We start from the raw sequence: 21,617 nt of genomic DNA, 5'->3' as shown, positions 1-21,617 counted from the left end.
CATTTTAATACATTAAAAAATTTCTAATTTTTTTAGTCCTCCTCCTTCCCCAATCCTTCCTGTTAATACTATCATTCTAAATCTCACCTCAGTTTTTTCAGTCACTTCGGCTTCTGTCATAAGTTCTGCTAAAGCATAGACAAATCCAAGATCTAACCTGAGGTCCATTTCTTGGATCAACACCTTGAAATACCTATAATACAAAGTAGAAAACATTTAAAAACCATCGATTAAAGTGCATTTAAAAAATGAGATGAGAAAAAAGCATTAGATAATTATTAGAATGCTGAAATTCAGGATTTTATAGATGAACAAATAAAATTGTCATGGCAACACTGTTCATAATAGCAACAAACTCAAAATGTGAAAATGCCTATGAAGAGAAAACTGGTAAGTAAACTATGGTATACAGTCATATGGCAGAATATTATATAATAGTGATAATAAACTCTAGTTACAAACAGCAAAAATAATAAGTTTTAGTAAAAAGTTGAATGAAAAAATCCAGCCCTAATAGTATATTTTCAGTTGAACCAAAAAACAATTTTTTTTAATTAGAAAAAAAGGGAAAACTAAGAAGCATAATGTTTACGTACATACGTACAATAAACTATATTTTAAGATGTAAGGGATGAAATTAGTGTTTATTGTGGTATAAGGTGGAGAAAACAAGAAATAGGGTAATATATCAATGGATGTTTCTGTCAATATTTTATTTCTTAGATTGGATGGTGACCATTTTAAAGCAGTATTTTCTTGTTTCTAAAACAATATGCAGTAATTACAGAAAACTTAAGTGAGAAAATAAAATGTAAGTACATTTCATTCAGAGCCTTCTGACTCTTCAAGATTATAAAATTGATTTTCCTAATGATCTTCATAATTTAATATTTTGCACTTAAACCTTTGACTCACCTGAAATTGGTTTTTTAAAGAGTATAATTAATTCACATATTTAAATAAAAACATTAAATAAACACACAGAAATATATTGACACTTACTTAATACGTGATATCTGGGAATGCCCTGCAGATCTCACGACAATACTGACATCTGTAAAGGGCTTTGGAGCTACAAAAGTTAATAAATATGATTAATCCCATGATGCTTTAAACAAAAGATAAGCATTTTCTTGCAATTTAATACACATCACAATGTAGAACTAACTTATTTACTAAATCATGAGTATCAATTAAAATTACTATTTGTAAGGTCTTAATTTCAGATGCCAGGTTTTTTTTTTTAATTATCTGTATTTACTTAAAAGATAACTAATCCTTTAAGTTAGTGATTTTAAAGTAGAAGTATGCATTAGAATCACCAGGGAAACACTGTGAAAACACAGTTTTCAGGGTCTTGTCCTGGACTTCCAGGTAAAGGGGCTTGGGCATGTACAATGGTCGAAAGCTTCCAAGCAGATTATCAATACCTCCTTAGATAGTTCAGAGCCAGTGGTGTGGAGGTGGGGAGTGGAAAGCAAAGGGAGGGGGGAGGAAAGAGAAAGGGGAAGAGGTATAGCAAAGAAAGAAGGAATATGAAGGGGAAGCAGAGGATAGAACAGACTCGTCATTACATTCAGCTAGAGAATACAGGGCATTTCCCATGGTTAGAGACCACTCTGAATTTGATTTTCTTCACAATTTATTCAAAGGTCCTAGTGGGTTTTAAATCGGGGATTTACAAGTCACTAATATTTCTAAAAATTTAAATATATATTTGTAATTAATTTTCTCCTCAGAATTCAGTCAATGCGTTGCTTAGTTGACTTACTTTAATTTACTTAGTTGACTTACAACTAAGTTGACCTTAGTTGAGTACTTGTTCCTTTCCAAGAGGTTTAATTTTCTAATGATCCCACAGAAACTAAACTTGAGAACGGTTTCATTTCGTGTTTTTATGGTAAACCATACAGCTGATACATTTTTATGGCAATCTAAAAATACAAACACACCTGAATCCATGGTGACCGACTTGGGAGGTTTAATTGGATAAAACACAAATGGAAATATAGCACCATGTATCTGGTTTTGGATCTAAGAAAATAAAAAAAGGTCAGTATATTACTATGTTAATTACAGAACCCTACCAGAATAACAAGATTTAATAAGTAGAAAGAATCAAGCAGTCCAGTTCAACAATGAAACTGAAATACTAGGTAAGAGAGACTATGGGAATGAATATATTTGGTTTATTGCTATGTTCCTTATGAACACAATTTGACTATCTTTTCAGGCTCACCTGTATTCTGTAAACTTGAATTCTAAATGATGACTGATGTGCAGATGTGCTATATTCTACTTTTAATGCTGGAAGATAATTTCTTCTTACAGCTATTACATGTGGCTGCAGAATTTTCATGTTAGTACCACTAGGTGTGAAGCGAACCTGAAAAATATCCCCCACAAAACACTGAATTTCTCTGCATTTCATAAGTGATTAAAATTAGAACTTTGTACCAAAAACATTAAAGATAATTAAAACAGTAAGCTAAACAGTTGACTAGATTGGATCTCTCCAATACAACTCAGAAAAAATGTTCAATTTAATCCTTAGAGCTTAGTTCTATCACTTTTTATATAAATTTACTAAAAATATTAAAGTGATAAAAGGAAAAATAATTTGAAAAGTAAAATAAGTAAAACAACATATTGGCTTCTTGTTAACTAAGGAGTAGATCATTAGCATCTTAAGAGCAAGTCTGAGTTGTTAATACAGACAACTTATTATATATGATAGAATTCACTGCTTTGCAAGAAAACCAGACTTTCCTTAAAGGTCACTAATAATTCATCTAATTTTAACAGGTAAAAATTAAAACTTCGGATCAGTACTTAAAAATATTACCGGAATGTTAGTGTCCAATTCGATAACCTTATCTTCTGCAGGTGAAGATTCAGTATATTCCTTAAATTCTTTCTCTAACTTCTCAGTGTGCTTTACACTCATTGGCTTCCATCTTGCCTTCTTCTTGGGCTTTGTCTCCCAAACCACATCAGAACTTTTACATGAAAGCAAAAATCATAGTGCTAATTTATAAACATTTTCATTTTACCTGGTTTATTACATGAACTGCAAAACCTTCAGTAAAATTTATAATATCCCCAGTAATATGGAAGCACACTACAGATTTAAAAATACAAACTGATTCAATCAATATTTAGACTTTTACTCAGACACTACTTTAGGTTGTAGGGATATTATCAGTAAACATCTTTGCCATCCTACAGCTTTATTTTAGCTGAGTGACAGACCATAAATAGTAAATAGAAAAATATGTGTTATTTGAAACAGAGAAGAGGACTCATATATATGAGGGCCCCAGGGCACCCAATATTAAGCAGCTGAGAAGACAAGGAACCAACACATGAAGTGGAGAATTCTGGGATAGAAAGAAAAACAAAGATGGTCAAGTACCCTGAAAGTCAAGGCAAAGTAAAACTACCAAGAAGGGATCTGTGTGTTACACACTTAAGCAACATGAGGACTGGTCTCTGGTGATCCTGACAAGACCAATGTCATGGTGTGTTGACAGCAAAATCCTGTTGGGAGTAGTTAAAGGAAGAATGGGTAAAATAATAATTGGATATAGTGAGTATATTAAACTCATCCATAATTATTAACACTTTTGAGGAGTTTGGTTATAAAGGGAAGCTAAAAAGTGGGCAGTAGGTAGGCTCAAGAGAATTTTTTAAGTTGAGATAAAGAATACTGATAGACATAACCCAAAAGAGAGCCAAAAATTATTGATGTAGGAGAGATAAAGAAGAGAACTGTGTAATCAATGTCTCAAGAAGGCAAAAGGAAATGGAATCGAATGCAAAGTTGAAAAATATTTTTAAACAGGAGCTCATGTATCTATGATAACAGTGGAGAAGATGTTAGCACAGTGTGTAGGTAAAAATGCTCATGGGTAGAAAGTTGTGATTTGGGGGAGTGGGTCTTTGGAAATTCCCTTCAGACTGCTTCCATTTTCTGAATGAAATGGGATACAAGGCAGTGAGGTGTGAGAGAAAATGGGAGGGTTAAAATGAGACAAGGTGTGAAGTATAGTCTCAAAGGGGATGGAACAAATCTCATTTACTGAAAAATTGCTGAGAGACTTAAATACAGAATAAAAACATCCAACCACATTCTAAAACTGCTCTCTTTAGATACATAAGTTATTTAAGTATTCTATTTATTAATTCCCTCTAAAATTTATATTCACTTAATAAACAGGCAGGAACAGTATATTATTCCTCATTGCACTCACATCATTTAGCATAGCAGTTAGCAAATAATAAACACATTTCTTGAGAATAAAAATTTGTAAGAAAATAGTTTATAATATTCCTTTTTAAATGGCATGGATTTCATTCAATGAAAAGTCAAAGGCGTTTGTAGATGAATTTATACAGATAAACAATTTCAAACCTGTATCATATACCTTTTAACATATATATTTGACAGCTTAAACTCAAGGATTAAAACTATTATCCTGGATAATATTATCCTATATTATACAGACTGGAATCTAGAAATGCCCTCAAAATTAGGCATTAATGTATACAAATTAATTTTACCTTAAGTATTTATGAATAGGAATATTAAAGGCATATAGAAAAGAGTTTTACTGGTGATGACTTAGAGGGTAATGATATATTCCATATTACCTTACTGTATCTTAAAATTAAGTGTCAAGCTCAAATTAAATAATGATTGGCTTTATTCCCCCAACAACTATTTATGGAGCATCCATACTGTATCCTACACTCTGATAGGTAGTAAGAGAAAATTATTTCCTTATGACATGTTAAGAATACTTTTGATAAACTGAATAAACATAAGACGATTTATAAATCTGATTTTGAGATATCTTTATCTCAAAAGGCAAAAAATAATCTCAAAGGCATTTTTAAATCAGCATTACCTTAGTATTATAGTCAAAACACAAAACTTAAACTGTATTATTTTAATTTTATTATCACCATTCTTAATGATTAAGAACTAATCATTTAATGTATCTAACCTTGTAATGCCAATATAGGCTACCTCCTGCTTTGTGTAGTTGTTGACGAGAGAAATTCCAACATCTTGTAAGGCCAACACAATTTCTTGCTCTGCTAACTCTGCTTTCTCACTTTCATATGTTGCTTTGAATACCCTTGGATCTTCAGTGAATAAAATAATGCGCTGTAAGCCTTCAAAGAATGAAACTAAATAAATCGTCTTTTTCCCTGAATTTATAGGTGTCATCATATCCTAAAACAAAACCATCAAAAAAATTAAAAATTAGAGTCTTTTTTTTTTTTTTTTTTAAAGATCTTATTCATTTGTTTGACAGACGGAAGACAATGAGAGAGGGAATACAAGCACAGGGAGTGGGAGAGGGAGAAGCAGACTTCCCGCTGAGCAGGGAGCTCAATGGAGGCTGGATCCTAGGACCCTGGAATCATGACCAGAGCCGAAGTCAGATGCTTAACGACTGAGCCACCCAGGCACCCCAAAAATTAGAGTCTTAACCAAGAGGAAATCTAGATTCCACATCTGAAAAATGAGAATTGTAATGGTAACTTTCAAAGGTTTAGACAAACTGAATGAATATTTGCATAACAGTCAGAAATTTGCATAATAAAAATCAGTTGATGTTTGCTTCTGCCATTATTATTATGAAGTAATTAATCAGGAAGACAGGTCAACTGTTACTGTTTTTTCAACATCTTAATAAAATTTAATTAGTCTTCTTTTGTAGGCTAATCAATAACACAAAATATTATTTTCTCTGCTTTATTCTAAGACTAATCACTGTGTTATATGTTAAAAGTTGTTCAGTCAGAAATTTAATTTCCTTACAGAGCTGAACTAAATAGGATAAAAAATATCTGACACTTCAGTTACATGCTCTATAAAGCACAGGTATTTACCACATGGTTAATTTGGCAGGAAGTCCTTATTTATAAGCATTGTATTAATATCAGGGTATTGAATTTCAATGAGAAGATAATAGCAAATGCTAATAATTAACAGTCAGTCATGAATTTTTGGTCAATGTTCTAGTGAATATTCTGATCAATAGGAAATTTTAATATACAGTAGTTCCCCTTCTCCTAGGTTCTGCATTCCAGTTTCAGCTACCTGTGGTCAACCACGTTCTAGAAGCAGATGATCCTCCTTCTGACATATGGTCAGAAGGTCAACAGTAGTCTAATACTACATCCCAATACCTACATCTTTCATCTCACTTCATCTCACCATGTATGTATTTTATCATCTCACATCATCACTAGAAGGGTGAGTATAAAATATTTTGAGAGACTACACTCATAGGATTTTATTACAGTAAATAATTGTTCCATTTTATTATTAAGTTTTTGTTTTTATCTCTCACTGTGACTAATTTGTAAATTAAACTTTATCATAGGTATGTATGCATAGGAAAAAAACACGGTTTATATAGGGCTTAGTACTCTATTGGTGGTTTCAAGCATCCACTGGAGGTCTGAGGTGGTGGGGGGGGCATGTCGTACCATACACATTCACCTTATAATGAATCTGAAAACCAGATCTCAGTATCTGCTATTAACTCAATTGTATCCTCTCACTCTCCCAAAGTCATATGTTGAAGTCCCAGTCGCCAATGTGACTCTTTTGGACACAAGGCCTTGGAGGAGTTGGGGCTCTGATCCAACAGGAGGAGTATCCTGCTAAGGACACAGGGAGACGGTGCTCAACTGCAAGTCAAGAAGAGTCCTCACCGGGTTCACCAGAACCTGACTGTGCTGGCACTTTGATTTGGTTTTCCAGCTCTCAAACTCTGAGAAATAAATTTGTGTTGCTTAAGCCACCCAGTCTAAGGTATTTGGTCATGGCAGCCCAAGTAGACTAACACAGAATCTATCCCAAGAATTAATTTTTTTTTCATCTTGAATCATTACTTTAAAAATCACACCATAGCCCAGAATCGTTACTACTTTGCTTATGTGGCTACTTTGCTTATTGTTTTGCTTATGTGACAGTAATATTTTCAGAGATTTTTAAAAACATTTTATTTTTTTTATTTGAAAGAGAGAGTGAGCATGCACAAACAAGGGAAGCAGACAGAGGGAGAAGCAAGCTCCCAGATTGAGCAGAGAGCCCGATGTGGGGCTTGATTCCAGGACCCCAGGATCATGACCTGAGCCAAAGGCAGATGCTTAACTCACTGAGCCACCCAGGCACCCCTATCTCAAGAATTTCGAGGAAATAAAGATGAAAGAATATAATATAGATTAGAGTAGAAGCAGGTGAAAATGAACACAAATGTATAAAAGAGATCATCAAAAGAGCAAAACAATGGTTTTCTGATAGAAAGTAAGAATTAAACTGGTAAATCCTAAGTAAAACTTATCAAGGAAAAAGGAATGAAAATACAAATAATCTACACCAATAATGAAAAAGAGAATCACTATAAATTAAAATTAAACAGACGGTTATGATAAAAATATTTTTATCAATTATTTAGGAAAATCTGATGAAATAGACACATTCTTGGAAAACCTTTTCCTAAAATGATGAGCAGAAATAGGTAACTGAATTGTTCTACATAATAACAAAGAAGTAGTTCATAATTTAAAACCTCCCTACAAAAACAACTACAGGCTAAGATGGCCTGGCTTCACTGGTGAATTCTGGCTAACATTCAAGGAAGAAAGTATATGAATCTTACATACATTCTTCAAGAAAATACGAAAACTGCATTTCTAAACATGTTTCAGATGTCAGCATAATCTTAAATAGCAAAATCTAGTATGGGCATTACTTTCTCATAAATACCGATAAAAGTCTGAAAACATCAGCAAGCCAATTCCAGAAACACAAGGCTAGTCTGATACTTAAAACAAACCATACAAATCACTCTCTCAAATAAGGTGAAGTCCGAAAATCACATAATCATCTCCAGAGAGGAAAAAAAATTAAAAGCCTAACAACTGATAAAATTTCAGTATTCATTCTTTTATTCATAAACAGACACATGTACTTTTACAAACTAGAAGTCAACCACCTTAATTTGATAATTAAACAAAACCAAAACTTCAATAAAGACACACCTAGTGACTTAATATTCAGTGTTCCCTTTAAAATGGGAATGAGCTAAAACTGGCCTATTGATAAGAAGAAATAATAATGAGTGGTAAAAAAAAAATTATAATAGGGGTCAAATTAAGATGAATTTTGAAAGCCTTATATTTTTTTAAGATTTCATTTATTTATTTGTCAGAGAGAGAGAGAGAGAACCAGCAGGGGGAGGGAGCGGCAGTTAGAGGGAGAATCAGGTTCTCTGCTGAGCAAAGAGCCCGATGAGGGACTCAATCCCAGGACCCTGAGATTACGTCCAGAGTGGAAGGCAGACACTTAACTGACTGAACCACCAGACATCCCAACTAATAACACTTTAATAAAAATTTCTCAAAAAGTCATTCAAAATGTTACTGGAAAATGTTTATATATATCTTTATCATTATAATAAACCACTCAAAAATAAATTCCTTAGTGGGTCCCTAAATGATCCTCACAGAAGCCACATTGACCTAAAATGACTGTCAGTGCAGGACTATATCTGTTTATGAGACAAATGCTGAAAGCACCCCCTTAAGTCTAGTGTACCTTTTATAATGTAACAGCCACAGATAAGGATGTAGCCATGACAGGGACCCTTCTGGTTTTAAATGTTTTTGGTTAAAGTTTGAACACTGCTTTTAAAATCGTTGGCAGCTGTTTTTTTGTTTTTTGTTGTTTTTTTTTTTTAAACAATATTTGGTTCTAATCCATGAGCATGGAATGGTTTTCTATTTCTTTGTGTCATCTTCACTCACACTTCACACTCACTCACACTTCACTCACTTCACACACTCACTAAAGAGCTGTCTCCAACAGCTCTTTAACCTCTTTGGTTAGGTTTAGTCCTAGTATCTTATGATTTTTGATGCAATTATAAGCGGGATCGTTTCCTTGATTTCTCTTTCTGCTGCTTAGAGAATATTAGTTTAGCAAAATAAGTCAGAGAACGACAAATACCATGTGATTTCACTCATGTGGAATTTAAGAAACAAAACAAATGGAGATAAGGGGGAAAGAAAAGAGACAAACATAAAACAGACTCTTAACTATGGAGAACAAACAGATTTGCCGGCGGGGGATGGTGAGATGGGTGATGAGGATTAAGGAGGGCAGTGGTAGTGATGAACACTGGGTATCACATGGAAGTGATGAATCACTCAATTCTACTCCTGAAACTTAAAAAAAAAAAACAAAAAACGACAACAACAACAAAAAAACTTTGGCAGTTGTTTAAAAGTACAGACATAAAACAGGCCTTATAACTAGCAAAACCCGAAAAAAAAACTTTAAAAAAAAAAAAAAAAAAGGATGCTCAGAACACAATAATACTCAACCTAATACGTACATCCTTTTGTGTTACTTCACCATGGCTTTTTCCACATCTCCACTTCAGCTTTCTAGAGCCCACTGGATCAGCCCAAGTATAAAATACTGCTTTTCCGGGAGGGAGGGAATCTTCTATTTCACTGAGGGAACTATCATAAATAGTAAAAATATGCATTAAATTAAGTGCAAACATATGAATATATAAAGAACCTAAAATAACACTTGATTCGGAGTCCACTCATTGAGATTTGTGATGGTTCTGCTTAAGACTAGATTGAAAATTTTTTCCTTATACAATGAAAAAGAGGTTTTCTAAAGAAATGAGAATATTTTTTTTTTAAAGATTTTATTTATTTGACAGACAGAGATCACAAGTAGGCAGAGAAGCAGGCAGAGAAAGAGAGGGAAGCAGGCCCCCCGCCAAGCAGAGAGCCCGATGCGGGGCTCGATCCCAGGACTCTGAGACCATAACCTGAGCCGAAAGGCAGAGGATTAACCCACTGAGCCACCCACGTGCCCCGAAATGAGAATATTTCAAGGGAATGTTTGTCCCACTTAGAAAATGAAGAGTTTCATGTTTTGAAATTTTTTTTTTTTTTTTACAGATTTATTTGTTTATTTGAGAGAGAGAGCACACACAGCGGGAGCGGCAGACAGAGGGCGAAGCAGGCTCTCTGCTGAGTTAGGAGCCCAATACTGGGCTTGGTTCCAGGACCCCGGGATCTTGACCTGAGTAGGCGCTTCACCAACTGAGCCACCCAGGCATCCCCATTTTTGAAACTGCTTTGTGAGCTTTTGTTTTAGTAAAAATGAATTGTGGGAGAAAATTATTCCAACTTTTATCTATACTAAATCTGACAAAGTTTAATTGGGAACTCTCTCCTAAGTATGGTCTTATTCTAGCAAAAACAAAATAGCTAAATTACTTTTTATTTTATTTATTTATTATTTTTTAAAGATTTTATTTATTTACTTGACAGAGAGAGAGATCACAAGTAAGCAGAAAGGCTGGCAGAGAGAGAGAGAGGAGGAAGCAGGCCTCCCGCCAAACAGAGAGCCCGATGTGGGGCTTGATCCCAGGACCCTGGGATCATGACCCGAGCCGAAGGCAGAGGCTCAACCCACTGAGCCACCCAGGCGCCCCGCTAAATTACTTTTTAAAAAATCTTAAGACATGGTATGTAAATCTAACAAATTCAATCAACTCACAAAATAATTCCCAGAAAAACAAAAAATTGGAGAAGATACAAACCAAGGAAATAACAGAATATAACTTTTCTGAGTTGAAGCAGTAGTTGATTCTGGGCTAAGTGAAATAAGTCAGACAGAAAAAGACAAACACTGTATGATCCCTGTATTTATATATGTATTTATATGTATTTATAAGAGGGATCTAAAAAGCCAAAAACAGAAAGAGAAAACAATGAAAAAATCCTAACACATAGAATAAAAAAAAAAAAAAAAAAAAGTGGTGTTTGTTAGAGGTGGGAGGTGGGGGGATAGGGTGTGAAGTGGGTGAAGGGGTCAAAGGGTACAAACTTCCAGTTATAAAATAAACAAATCATAGAGATATAATGTACAGCATGGTGGCTATAGTTAATAATACTGTATTGTATATGTGAAAGTTAAGAATAGTAAATTTTCATTCTCATCACAAGAAAATAAAAGTTGTGGGGTATCTGGGTGCCCCAGTCGTTGGGCATCTGCCTTGGGCTCAGGTCATGATCCCAGGGTCCTGGGATCAAGCCCACATCGAGCTCCCTGCTCAACAGGAGGCCTGCTTCTCCCTCTCCTACTCCCCCTGCTTGTGTTCCCTCTCTCACTGTCTCTGACAAATAAATAAATAAAAATCTTTAAAAAAAAATTTGTAACTATGTGTGGTGATGGATGTTAATTAGACTTAACTGTGGTGATCAGTGTGCAATATATATAAATATCCTATCATCATGTTGCATTCCTGAAACTAATATAAGGTTATGTCAATTACATCACAATTTTTAAAAAGTAAACTATAAATATTAATGTCAGTTTTACCCCTACATACTTCAGTATACCTTTTTTTAAAAAATAAGGACATTGTTTTACATAGCTTTAATGTCATTATCAGTGTTACATATATATATATATATATGTATATATATATATACACACACACATACACTTTTTTAAAAGGTTTTATTGAGAGAGAGAGAGAGCTCACTCGCATATGCACATGGGCGATCACAGGCAGGGGTGGGGGGATTGAATGGGGTGGGTAGGAGCAGAGGGAGAGGGATGCTCCCTGCTGAGTACAGAACCAGACATGGGGCTGGATCCCAGGATCCTGAGATCATGACCTGAGTCAAAGACAGATACTTAACCGACTAAACCACCCAGGCATCCCACCAGTGTTATATTCTTAAGAAATCATCATAAAGAGGCACCTGGGTGGGTCAGCAGGTTAAGCATCTGTCTTTGGCTCAGGTCATGATCCCAGGGTCTTGGAATGGAGCCCCACAGGGAGTCTGCTCCTCCCTCTGCCTCTCTCCCTCAAATAAATAAATAAATAACAATCTTAAAAAAAGAAATAATCATAGAGTCAATGTCCCATCACCTAGACTCTACTAAAATCAGGGGGATACCATATTTGTGATAATCTTCTTACCTTTGATTGTACTGAACAATGTCACTCTTAGTGTGATTTATTAATAGGAAGGGAGCTGCTCCATCATGATAATCTGAAAATGTAATAACCGTAGAATGCTCAGCCAAACTAACTTCTGCTATAATACCTCCAAGCTATGAAAAAAAGAGAAAAAAGAAAAATTATTCTCTTACATGATAATTTTCCAAAGAATATTACTTAATAACATTTAATAAGACTATTCATAACTTGGTACATTTTTTAATGATTAAGAAAGCAAGTCAGGATTTTCTACTGCATATCTGGGAAACCATGAATCTTAATTACTGTATACAGATGGGTCAAATTCCAGATGTTCTAGTATTCTAGGCACTCTAACATTCTGTTTAACAATTAAATTGTTTTATGTCTCTATTCCTTTTTAGTAATTTTTCCCTTTACTAAAAGAAATGTTTGTTCCCTTTTGGTAAAAGGGAAAACAATCAAAGGTACAGACAAAATTACAAGTATATAATAGCTTCTCTATAAACACACACACACACACATACACACACACAAATCACCCACCTCATTATCCAGACGCAATAAAATACAATTTGCTTGCTTGTTAAAATGTATCTTTTTGGGAGGGCCTTGATTTCTTTCAACTTGAATAAGAAGTGCATTAGAAGCATCCTCTGGCCAAAAGGGGATACACTAAAACACAAATTACATACACTTATTTACAAAAAAAAATTTTTTTTCAACATCAAAATTTTATCATTTTAATAAACCCATCAGGATAGACTTAAAATAAATGTCTTTTAACACTGCTCTAGTTAGTGGGTTGCTTGGCTAAACAGCTATGAGCTGCCAACTTAGAGCTGGGTCACCACCTGTGGGCACCAGGAGCACGGGCAGTGCTGGGTGGGAAGTTGAGGAGCCATGGTAAGCGGAGTGCTGGCGAAGAGATGTCAATGTGGTCCAGAGATCTAGAGGAGGGCTGACAAATCAGCATGGAAAAGCTGAGCTGAGAAGCAAGTGATCAGTTTAAAACAAGGGTACATACAGTTCCTAATAATCATAATCGGGTTGTGGGTATCACTTGGTAATTAAACAAGAGCCAAAGTACACGCAAATGTTGAATCGGGTCATGCACAAATCCAGAGTCCTTGAAGTCTAATAAAGGTAAAAAAGTGAGAGAAGTATCTAAAGTTCCAAGTAGGAAACAGGCTCAAAACCTTAAGGAACAACACGGACATCAGTGATCTGGAATCCAAACTAGTAAAAGGAGAGACGGTCGACCCACTGAGAGAGAGAAGTCCAGACAACAGGAGTGGAAACAAAGAGAAGAGCTAAGAGAAGAGGAAAGGAGAAGCAGTGTGGCCTGTGAACTATTCTGCAAACCCTGTCTTATTGTGATAGGTCCCAACCAGACCAATGACTTCACTGACTTTAGTGAAACTGTTCATGTGTGACACCCATCACAATGACATGGCCTGCAGCAATAGGAGAAACCGGACATTAAAGGCAAGCGCCTTAGCTTGTTGAAGCCCGCCTTATTCAACCTTAAGAGGTAACTAATGGAACTAGACATGAGACACAGTTAAGGCTCTAAGAGGCTTAGAATGCCCCCACTCAGGGCTTCTTGCAACCGAGCAGGAACTTACCTGGGAAGGTCAATAAGAGCAGCAATACTAACTGAAGCACCAAACTTCCCATGAGGACCTGAGAAGACTAAAAATGATATGGTTTCTTGATATTCCCAAGCCTGCCACTCCCTGGCAGCCTTGGTTTAAAAATGTATGCTAGGTTCTGTAATTTACACTGTATCGTTTTAAAGAATTATGTGCTCAAAATCTTGCCACTAGAGAAAGTGCTAATGTACATGTCTTTAGTAGTGGGAAAACAGAGATCTAAGCAAGTCTGACCCATCAACACAGGCAATAATCACGAGGACACATCTCAAGGTTGACCACTATAAGCCAAAACTGAAATGTAATAATTTTAAACTAGCACAAGAAAATCTATCTTAATACAAAAGTGAAAACAAAAAGAAACAGAGAAAGTAAAATAAAAAATAAGTTGTTATGCAGTTGTAATTGCTCCTAATGTAAACATGAACTGTTCAAAGACAGAGGCTGTAAGTCAGGTTTTTGAAAAACTAAGGCCCAAGAATGTTATCTGCAAAAGACACAGAATCAAGACACAGAGCTGCTCTAGGTAAGGGAGAAGACGCGCCAAGAAAATACCTAAGCAAAACAAAGCTGGAGTTGGTAATCTTAGCAACTGGACACAGAGAGTTCTACATCTACAATCTTTGTAATGGCTCCCAAGTTCTGCATGACATACTGCATCTCTTGTCATGCCTTGTTCTCTACTACTTTCCCCTCTCCAGTAATACTGGCCTCTTTTGCTATCCCACAAACATGGCAAAGGTTCTTCCACTTCAGGGCATCTACCCTGGCTGATTCTTCTGGCTCTAATTCTCTTTCCCCAGAGAGCCACATGGCTGAGGATTGCAGCTACCAGCTAAAAACTTATCACATTACTTCATAGGCAATTACAAAGGCCTTATCCGGCAGGCCTCACAGGGCTAAGCTGCCCCCTTCACTCAGCGTACAGCAGTCTCAAGGACCCAGTCCTTGCTTCCAGCCATGCATTTTACACATATCTGAATTCCTACCTAAGATACCTTCATTCAGACACCTCTCTATCATGGCCCATGGCAGAGACCTCTTAGAGGAATCTCCCTGCAAGACCTCTTTAAAAGAAGATAGGGAGAACCTTGAAGATGCTTTTTCTCTCCTCTGTCTTCAGTACTTTTCTACTCTTAGCTCTTCCCCCTTGTCATCGTTCATTCCTTAGGTCCATAAACTGGAAGAGTCTCTTATTCAAGGCTCCCTTGACAGTGACACAACCCCCAAGTCTGTGCTCAACCACCTGAACCCTGATCAATGCTCTTCCATAGGGAAAGAGGAATGGGGCAGGGAGAGTTGGCACTTTCTCCAGTTTAGCCTCTTGATTATACTACGGCAGCAAGGGACTAAAGCCTTGACTGTTACTTTCATTTTGAGTTGTTGCCCTAATCAGCTACTCAGACACACGGCAACTCAGATGAGCTCCTGGCAACTGCTACTTTCCCACATTTCCTACAAGTCTGCTCAAATAGGACCTCAGTGAATTCTATCCTTGACCACGTTATATAAAATTATAGCCCACCTTGTGCTTGCTAGAATTTTCAACACTTCCTACCTGTCTTATTTGATTTCCTTGATTAGACTTTTCACCTTTAAACATACTATATATTTTGCTAATTGATTATATTAATGTTTCCACAACCACTCCCCCGCAATGAAACATGAACTACACAAGCACAGGGACTTGTGGTTCTCTTAGCAAATGTATCACAAGGCACCTAAGGAATATACACAAATATTCACTAATGAATGACCAGGCAGACTTCAAAAAAAGGTGGAACTTCTGAAATTAAGAAATACAATTATTCAAATAACTCAACTAAAGGCTTAAATAGCAATTTAGACAGAGTAAAAGTGAAAATTTATTAAAGATATACATGTAGAATTTATCCAGAATGCAGCAAAGAGAGTTATATAGCTAGAAAATAGTAAAAAAAAAAAAAAAAAAAAAAAGTTGAGACATGGAAGATAGAATACGGAGGTCTAGAATATGCCTGATTAAAGACCAAGAAGAAGCAAATGGAAGGACGAAGCAAAGACAATATTTAAAGAGACAATAATTGCAAGTTATACAGCAATTATGAAATAGATTGATCCACAAATCTCAGAGTATAGCATCTCGAGCAGGATATGCAGAAAGAATCCACATGTGGACAAACAGTAGTATAACTACGGAACGTCAAAGACAAAAATCATGAAGGCAATTAGGAAGAAAAATGACCTCTAAAGGAATGACAGAATCAGAGGAGAATTTTCAACTAAAGTAGAAACCAGAAAACAGTGGAGTAAAATCTACACATGTTGAGAAAAAATAGAAGAGAAAGCAAGAGAAATTATCATAAAAGAAAGACGACAAAAACTTTAACAGATAAACACAGACTGATGGCATTTGCCTCCAAAACGAGCTTTGAAGGAAAAACCTGAAGAATGTCAAGAATAACAATCCCAGCAGGATGGTTTAAAAGCAAGAAGGAACACTGAACAAAAACAGCAAGCACTTCTCTTATATTCTTAGAATAAAATTTCCTCAAAAATGAAATATTCCATCAACCTCAGGCAGTCCTTCAGAAAATTCTCATCCAGAGGTTGAACAGCTAAAGATGGTGTAGAATCAAAATTTCATTCCTAAGTTACTACTATCTTTTTAAAATAACTGGCTTAACTTATTCCACAAAGGCATTCCTAATAACTTTGCAGAAAGAGTAAATCATTTTCTACTCTTTACGGACTTTATACCTTATCCAGTCTTCTACTTCTGTATTTACACTGCTTGGTTACTAGTTGTTAAATATCTACTTCCCTCGTCAAGCAATGCACTCCTAAATTACAAGGTTTGGTTTTTAACAATTAAATCTAGAGCCCGGTACAAATAAAGTGAGGAGGGGGGGGGTGCAATTAAAAACTTACATAGTGTTTCAGGTGTCTAACTTCAAGGAAAAATGAAAATCTAAAGAGGTACATTTTTGAAATACATCTACCCACCTGCTCCAAATCAAGAGAGAGCCATTTATCATTTCCCTGTTCAGCCACTGATATATGATATTTGCTTTTGTTTTCAATCATGTAAAAAGGAGTAAATGTCACAATTCTGGTAATGTTAAAACTGCTGAGGTCTATAGTGACACCAACCTAAAGGGAAAAAATTAGCATTTCAAAAACTGTTCCATTATTACAACATCCTTATAAAAATTAAGTAGTCCGTACACACAGTTTAAAATAGAAGTTTCTCCATGAGCAGAGAATGAACTCACTTGATAGTCCATTTTCAGGCCTTTACATTTAACAGCTCCATGACTACCAACAGTATCAATTGAAAACTGATCTGACAATTCACTATCAGTTACCATAAGCTGAACCTAGGAAAAAATATTCCAAATACATTACAATTTAGATACATTAAAAATTCCTACCTCAACTGATAAGTTTTTTGCTTTTTTGTATAAATACTATATTAATGCACTAAACATTTTCCCATACTAAATTCTCATTTTTTAAAAAATATTTTATATACTTATTTGTCTCAGAGAGAGAGAAAGAGAGAGAGAGAGCTCAAGCAGGGGGAACAGCAGGCAGAGGGAGAAGCAGGCTCCCCACTCAGCAAGGAGCCTGACACGGAACCCGATCCCAGGACCCTGGGATCATGACCTGAGCCGAAAGCAGACGCCCAACCAACTAAGCCACCCAGGTGTCCCTAAATTCTAATCTTTTTAACCTCAAATATTTAAATGTTATTTCTACCTGTTCTATAATATTCTTCAAAACTCTAAAAACTAAAAGGAGTGAAAAGAAGCTAAAGGAAAATGAAAGTTTTTTTAAAAACTTACATACCTTATTATTATTAAAAAAGTGCTTTGGTTGAAAAGAAAACAGAATTGGCTTCTTATAATTAGGTGGATGCTTTCGGTGAATTCCATCTGCCTTGTACTGTAACATCCGACTGGTTTTATTGACCATCCAGTAAGGACTATGAAATGCCACAACTGTCTGGCCGGTATTATAAGTCATATGGATAGCAATATCTAAATCAGTCTTTTCTATTTCCGTAACACAAGTAAAATTGATGAAACTAATATCTTGCTGGTTAGGTTTTATATAATATTCACTTTTCCAATCATGATTAAGATAGTCAAGTAATTTTAAATGTAGTTTGGCTTTTTCCAACTGCACAGTACAAATATGGGCTGAATGTCCTTCATTTAGAGTATAAACTTTATGTTCAATCCCCTGTAATAAAAAAAATACGGGAAAATTTTAAACATGTTAGAATAATAGGCCCAAAAATTCTATTTAATGATTCCAAAGGTCATACACATGCTTTTGAAACACCTCTGTCAAAACAAGTCAGAAGACTTGTATTTGAGTTCTAACTCTGCCAACTGTATAAACTTCTACAAATTGAGATTTGAATTATCATATTTATAAAATGGTATAAATGATCTACTTCAAAGGACTACTGTGAGGATAAAATTAAATAATACAAAGTAAAACTATGCTGGAACTAATCAACATTATAAAACATTGTCATTAGTAAAACATTTAAAAAATGTTATCCATTAGTGATTTTAGTTTTGAAAACTACAAAATGAAAAAAATGACAGTAACCCAAAATAAGCAATCCCTACTAATTTCCAGTCTTGCTTTTAACAATGCCTCATCACCCATTTCCAATCACTGTCTATACTGTATCTTCTGTATGTCTCACAACTGTACCCTTATTAGTTCATGTCACTGTGACCTCTCTCTTTAAGAGTCTCCTAATTGCTCTTGTCCCTTATAATCTTCTCTCCCTACCACAATTAAATTGTATTCCTAAAAATTTATCATATCCTTTGGAAACTAGCAAAAATGTGACCTCTAAAAGGATCAAATTAAAAGTTCGATACGAATGGGACACAGAACATCACCAGTTTTTCCATCGTCTCTAACTTGATTCCTTCTCGTTGTTAGAACACAGGAATCTCTTAAGATTTTAAATTACTTAAAGCAAAAATTATATAAATTATTGATGACTGACATGCTAATTAATATTTCAAAAATAAGAATAGTAGTGGTTCGTGGTGATGTGAAAGAGGAAATAATTGGCAACCATGTGCCTGGGAGCCACTATGCAAAGTCCTTCACATGTATTATCTAATTTTATTTCCCCCATATCCTAACCATGCAGCTTTTATTACTATTCCTACTTTATAGATTAGATAAATGACTTAAAAAGATAATACAACTTGTTTAAAGACATAAAGCTAATAAAATGAGAGAGCTAGGATTCAATCTCAAATCTATCTGATAGCGAGGTACAAATTGTTAACCACTATGGTACCTGCCAACCATATGGAAAATTGATAACTTTAAACCATAGATATGTTAACTCCCTCTCAATTTATCAGACAAAACCTAGCATAGGAATAATATAATGTAGGGTGTTTTTTTTTTTTTTTCTAGCTAAGTCTATTATTTGAATATTAAGACTAATTCACATACTTGTTGCAGAAGTTAGTGTCCATCTTTTAAATATATAACAAATGAGATGTACAAGCACGGAAAAGATTTTAAAGATATATACAGGCCTACCACAGAGACACTGAGCGTTCCATTCCAGACCACAATAAACCAAATATTGCAATAAAGCAAGTCAAATAAATTTCTTGGTTTTCCAATGCACATAAGTCATGTTTACACTGCACTGTAGTCCAGTAAGTATGCAATAGCATTATGTCTAGAAATCAATGTATACACCTCAATACTTTATTGCTAATAATGTTAACCATCATCTGAGCTTTTATCAAGTCATAATCACTGATCATGAATCATAACCATTAAGAATGAAATGTTTGAAATATTGTGAGAATTACCAAAATATGATACAAAAACATGAAGTGAGGAAATACTATTGGAAAAACGGTCCTGGCAGACTTGCTTGACACAGGGTTACCACAAATCTTAAATTTGTAAAACACAGAGTTTCTCTGAGAAGTGTGATGAAGTGAGGTACACCTGTATTCTAAACCTGAGATGCTATCTTTATTTGTACATTCAACTTTCAGATGATGTAATTATAGGCAATTTTTATTAGCTCTATTTTCTAAATTTTCCCACAGAAATATATATCATTTTCATAAATGATTTAAAAATGGCGTATCACCTTTGTGCATGTAATTTCTATTCAATTTAGTAACCCGATTTCTATGGTAAATGAGTGGAAAAAATCATATATTTTTAAAAACCCCTTTTTTTATAATGATGGGAACTTTTTTTCCATGTGAAAAACATCTAGACCACCCATTCACCAGTACTATCATTTTTATGAGAACATTAAAACACTGTTTTATTGTTCATAATTTTAAATAACTAAAGCTACAAAATCAAAGACAGGAAGGCATTAAAAAATTCTAGAATACCTCTATATAATAAGCAATTTTATAAGGAAGAAGATTTCGGAGCAGGATAGGTGGCCACAAATGCATTATGTATGGTAAGTCCCAGCCATCTTCTGAATACACTGACAGAGAAGCCAAATCATCTTTTTCTGGGACAACATGAATGATAAATGGTTTCTTAGCAGCATTTTTAGATCTACATTTCCTCTTTAGAAAAGTGCCATCATTTTTTATAATTTCTTCAAAGTCAATTCTTTCACACCCTTGATAGTCCTCATCTTCTGGCTTCAGAGAAAGGGGTGATCTGTATAAAGGATGAAACAATATGCTTTAAAATCCTTTAAAAGAAAACATAAAATTAGGTGATTACTACTTTGGAACAATGAAATTACATCACTCCCTGCACTTGTAATAAATTTTTTATAGTTTCATATTCTTTTTGGAAATAGCAAAAAAAGACCAGTAAATAGACACTGTCATCCCTTAATTTTCTGTAAACTAATCAAGTTATTTGGCTCTTAAGAGGAGAATATTTTTCTTACAAACTTACTATTCTCAAAGTTTATAAGATAATAACTGGTCTCCTACAGAAAATATGTAATTTTATAGATCATATATGCAAAGCAAACATACAAATACCTTTTAATTTGCACATTTAACTTAAAAATGTTGGCTTTCCTGAATATGTGGTCCTCACAGGAAATACATGTCATGACTGAATTCATAAACTAAAAACACATTTCCATTAAAAAAACCATCACAGCGTTTCAGTGTTAATCAAACAAAAGCCTTTAATAGATACTGAATTGCTGAAACACTGGGCACAGTTGCAGAGCCGGTTGCAAGAAGACAGTGATAAAATCATGTATGATTAATTCTTATATTTAAATATCACACTCTGCGTACATTTCAATTATATTTTAGGTTTAATCATTTTTCAAACCTAACTTGTCCAAATGTAAACACTTAAATATATTTATACTTGTAAAACCATTCATCTATGATTGTGACACTATCCCTTACAAATCAACAACTGTCCATACTACCTCCAGCCCAGATTTTGTCCTAAGCTCTAGTCCTAAAATCTTAAATATCCATTACACACTAATACAATGATGCCTGACAGTGATTTAAATTCACTAGATTGAACTCTAAACAGTCCATACCCATTTCTCTGTGTGTCCCTTTTCAGGAACTTCCAACTACGAGCACTCTGGACGATGAAAAAATATTCGACTTTTCCATCTCCCTTGACATATACATAAATCTAATCATCTGTCAAATCAGTTATAAGATTTAACCTATTTTGTTTTTTACATTTTCTCTGTAATTTTCATTCTCTTTTCCATTCTTCTAATACTCAAAAACTTAATTTTCCTCAGGAAACAAACTGAGGGATGGCTGGAGGGGAGGGGAGTCGAAGGGATGGGGTGGCTGGGTGATGGACATTGGGGAGGGTATGTGCTATGCTGAGTGCTGTGAATTGTGTAAGACTGATGAATCACAGACCTGTATGCTTGAAACAAATAATACATTAT

The 21,617-nt window shown here is 34.8% G+C and overlaps 1 protein-coding gene across 6 annotated transcripts in view; it reads right to left on the bottom strand.

Moving 5' to 3' along the window:
- LOC111153487 (vacuolar protein sorting 13 homolog A) overlaps positions 1-21,617 on the bottom strand; it is a 225,743-nt gene that overhangs the window by 40,456 nt on the left and 163,670 nt on the right. For all 6 annotated transcript variants that reach the window (XR_002641007.1, XM_022512530.1, XM_022512531.1 and 3 more), the window contains 13 exons: positions 20,101-20,383; positions 17,534-17,929; positions 16,957-17,061; positions 16,688-16,834; positions 12,594-12,722; positions 12,048-12,181; positions 9,423-9,552; positions 5,010-5,242; positions 2,846-2,999; positions 2,240-2,386; positions 1,953-2,034; positions 1,003-1,072; positions 88-193 (listed from right to left, as the gene is read on the bottom strand). Coding sequence is in view for 5 of the 6 variants with exons in the window: in XM_022512530.1 (XP_022368238.1) it covers positions 88-193; positions 1,003-1,072; positions 1,953-2,034; positions 2,240-2,386; positions 2,846-2,999; positions 5,010-5,242; positions 9,423-9,552; positions 12,048-12,181; positions 12,594-12,722; positions 16,688-16,834; positions 16,957-17,061; positions 17,534-17,929; positions 20,101-20,383 (2,116 nt within the window). In the remaining variant the exon portion in view is untranslated. The remainder of the gene's footprint in view (positions 1-87; positions 194-1,002; positions 1,073-1,952; positions 2,035-2,239; positions 2,387-2,845; positions 3,000-5,009; positions 5,243-9,422; positions 9,553-12,047; positions 12,182-12,593; positions 12,723-16,687; positions 16,835-16,956; positions 17,062-17,533; positions 17,930-20,100; positions 20,384-21,617) is intronic.

This window comes from Enhydra lutris, unplaced genomic scaffold (genome assembly GCF_002288905.1).
Source record: "Enhydra lutris kenyoni isolate GAN:26980312 unplaced genomic scaffold, ASM228890v2 scaffoldscaffold33, whole genome shotgun sequence".
Taxonomy (NCBI): domain Eukaryota; kingdom Metazoa; phylum Chordata; class Mammalia; order Carnivora; family Mustelidae; genus Enhydra; species Enhydra lutris.
This window is presented reverse-complemented; position numbering and strand designations above follow the sequence as displayed.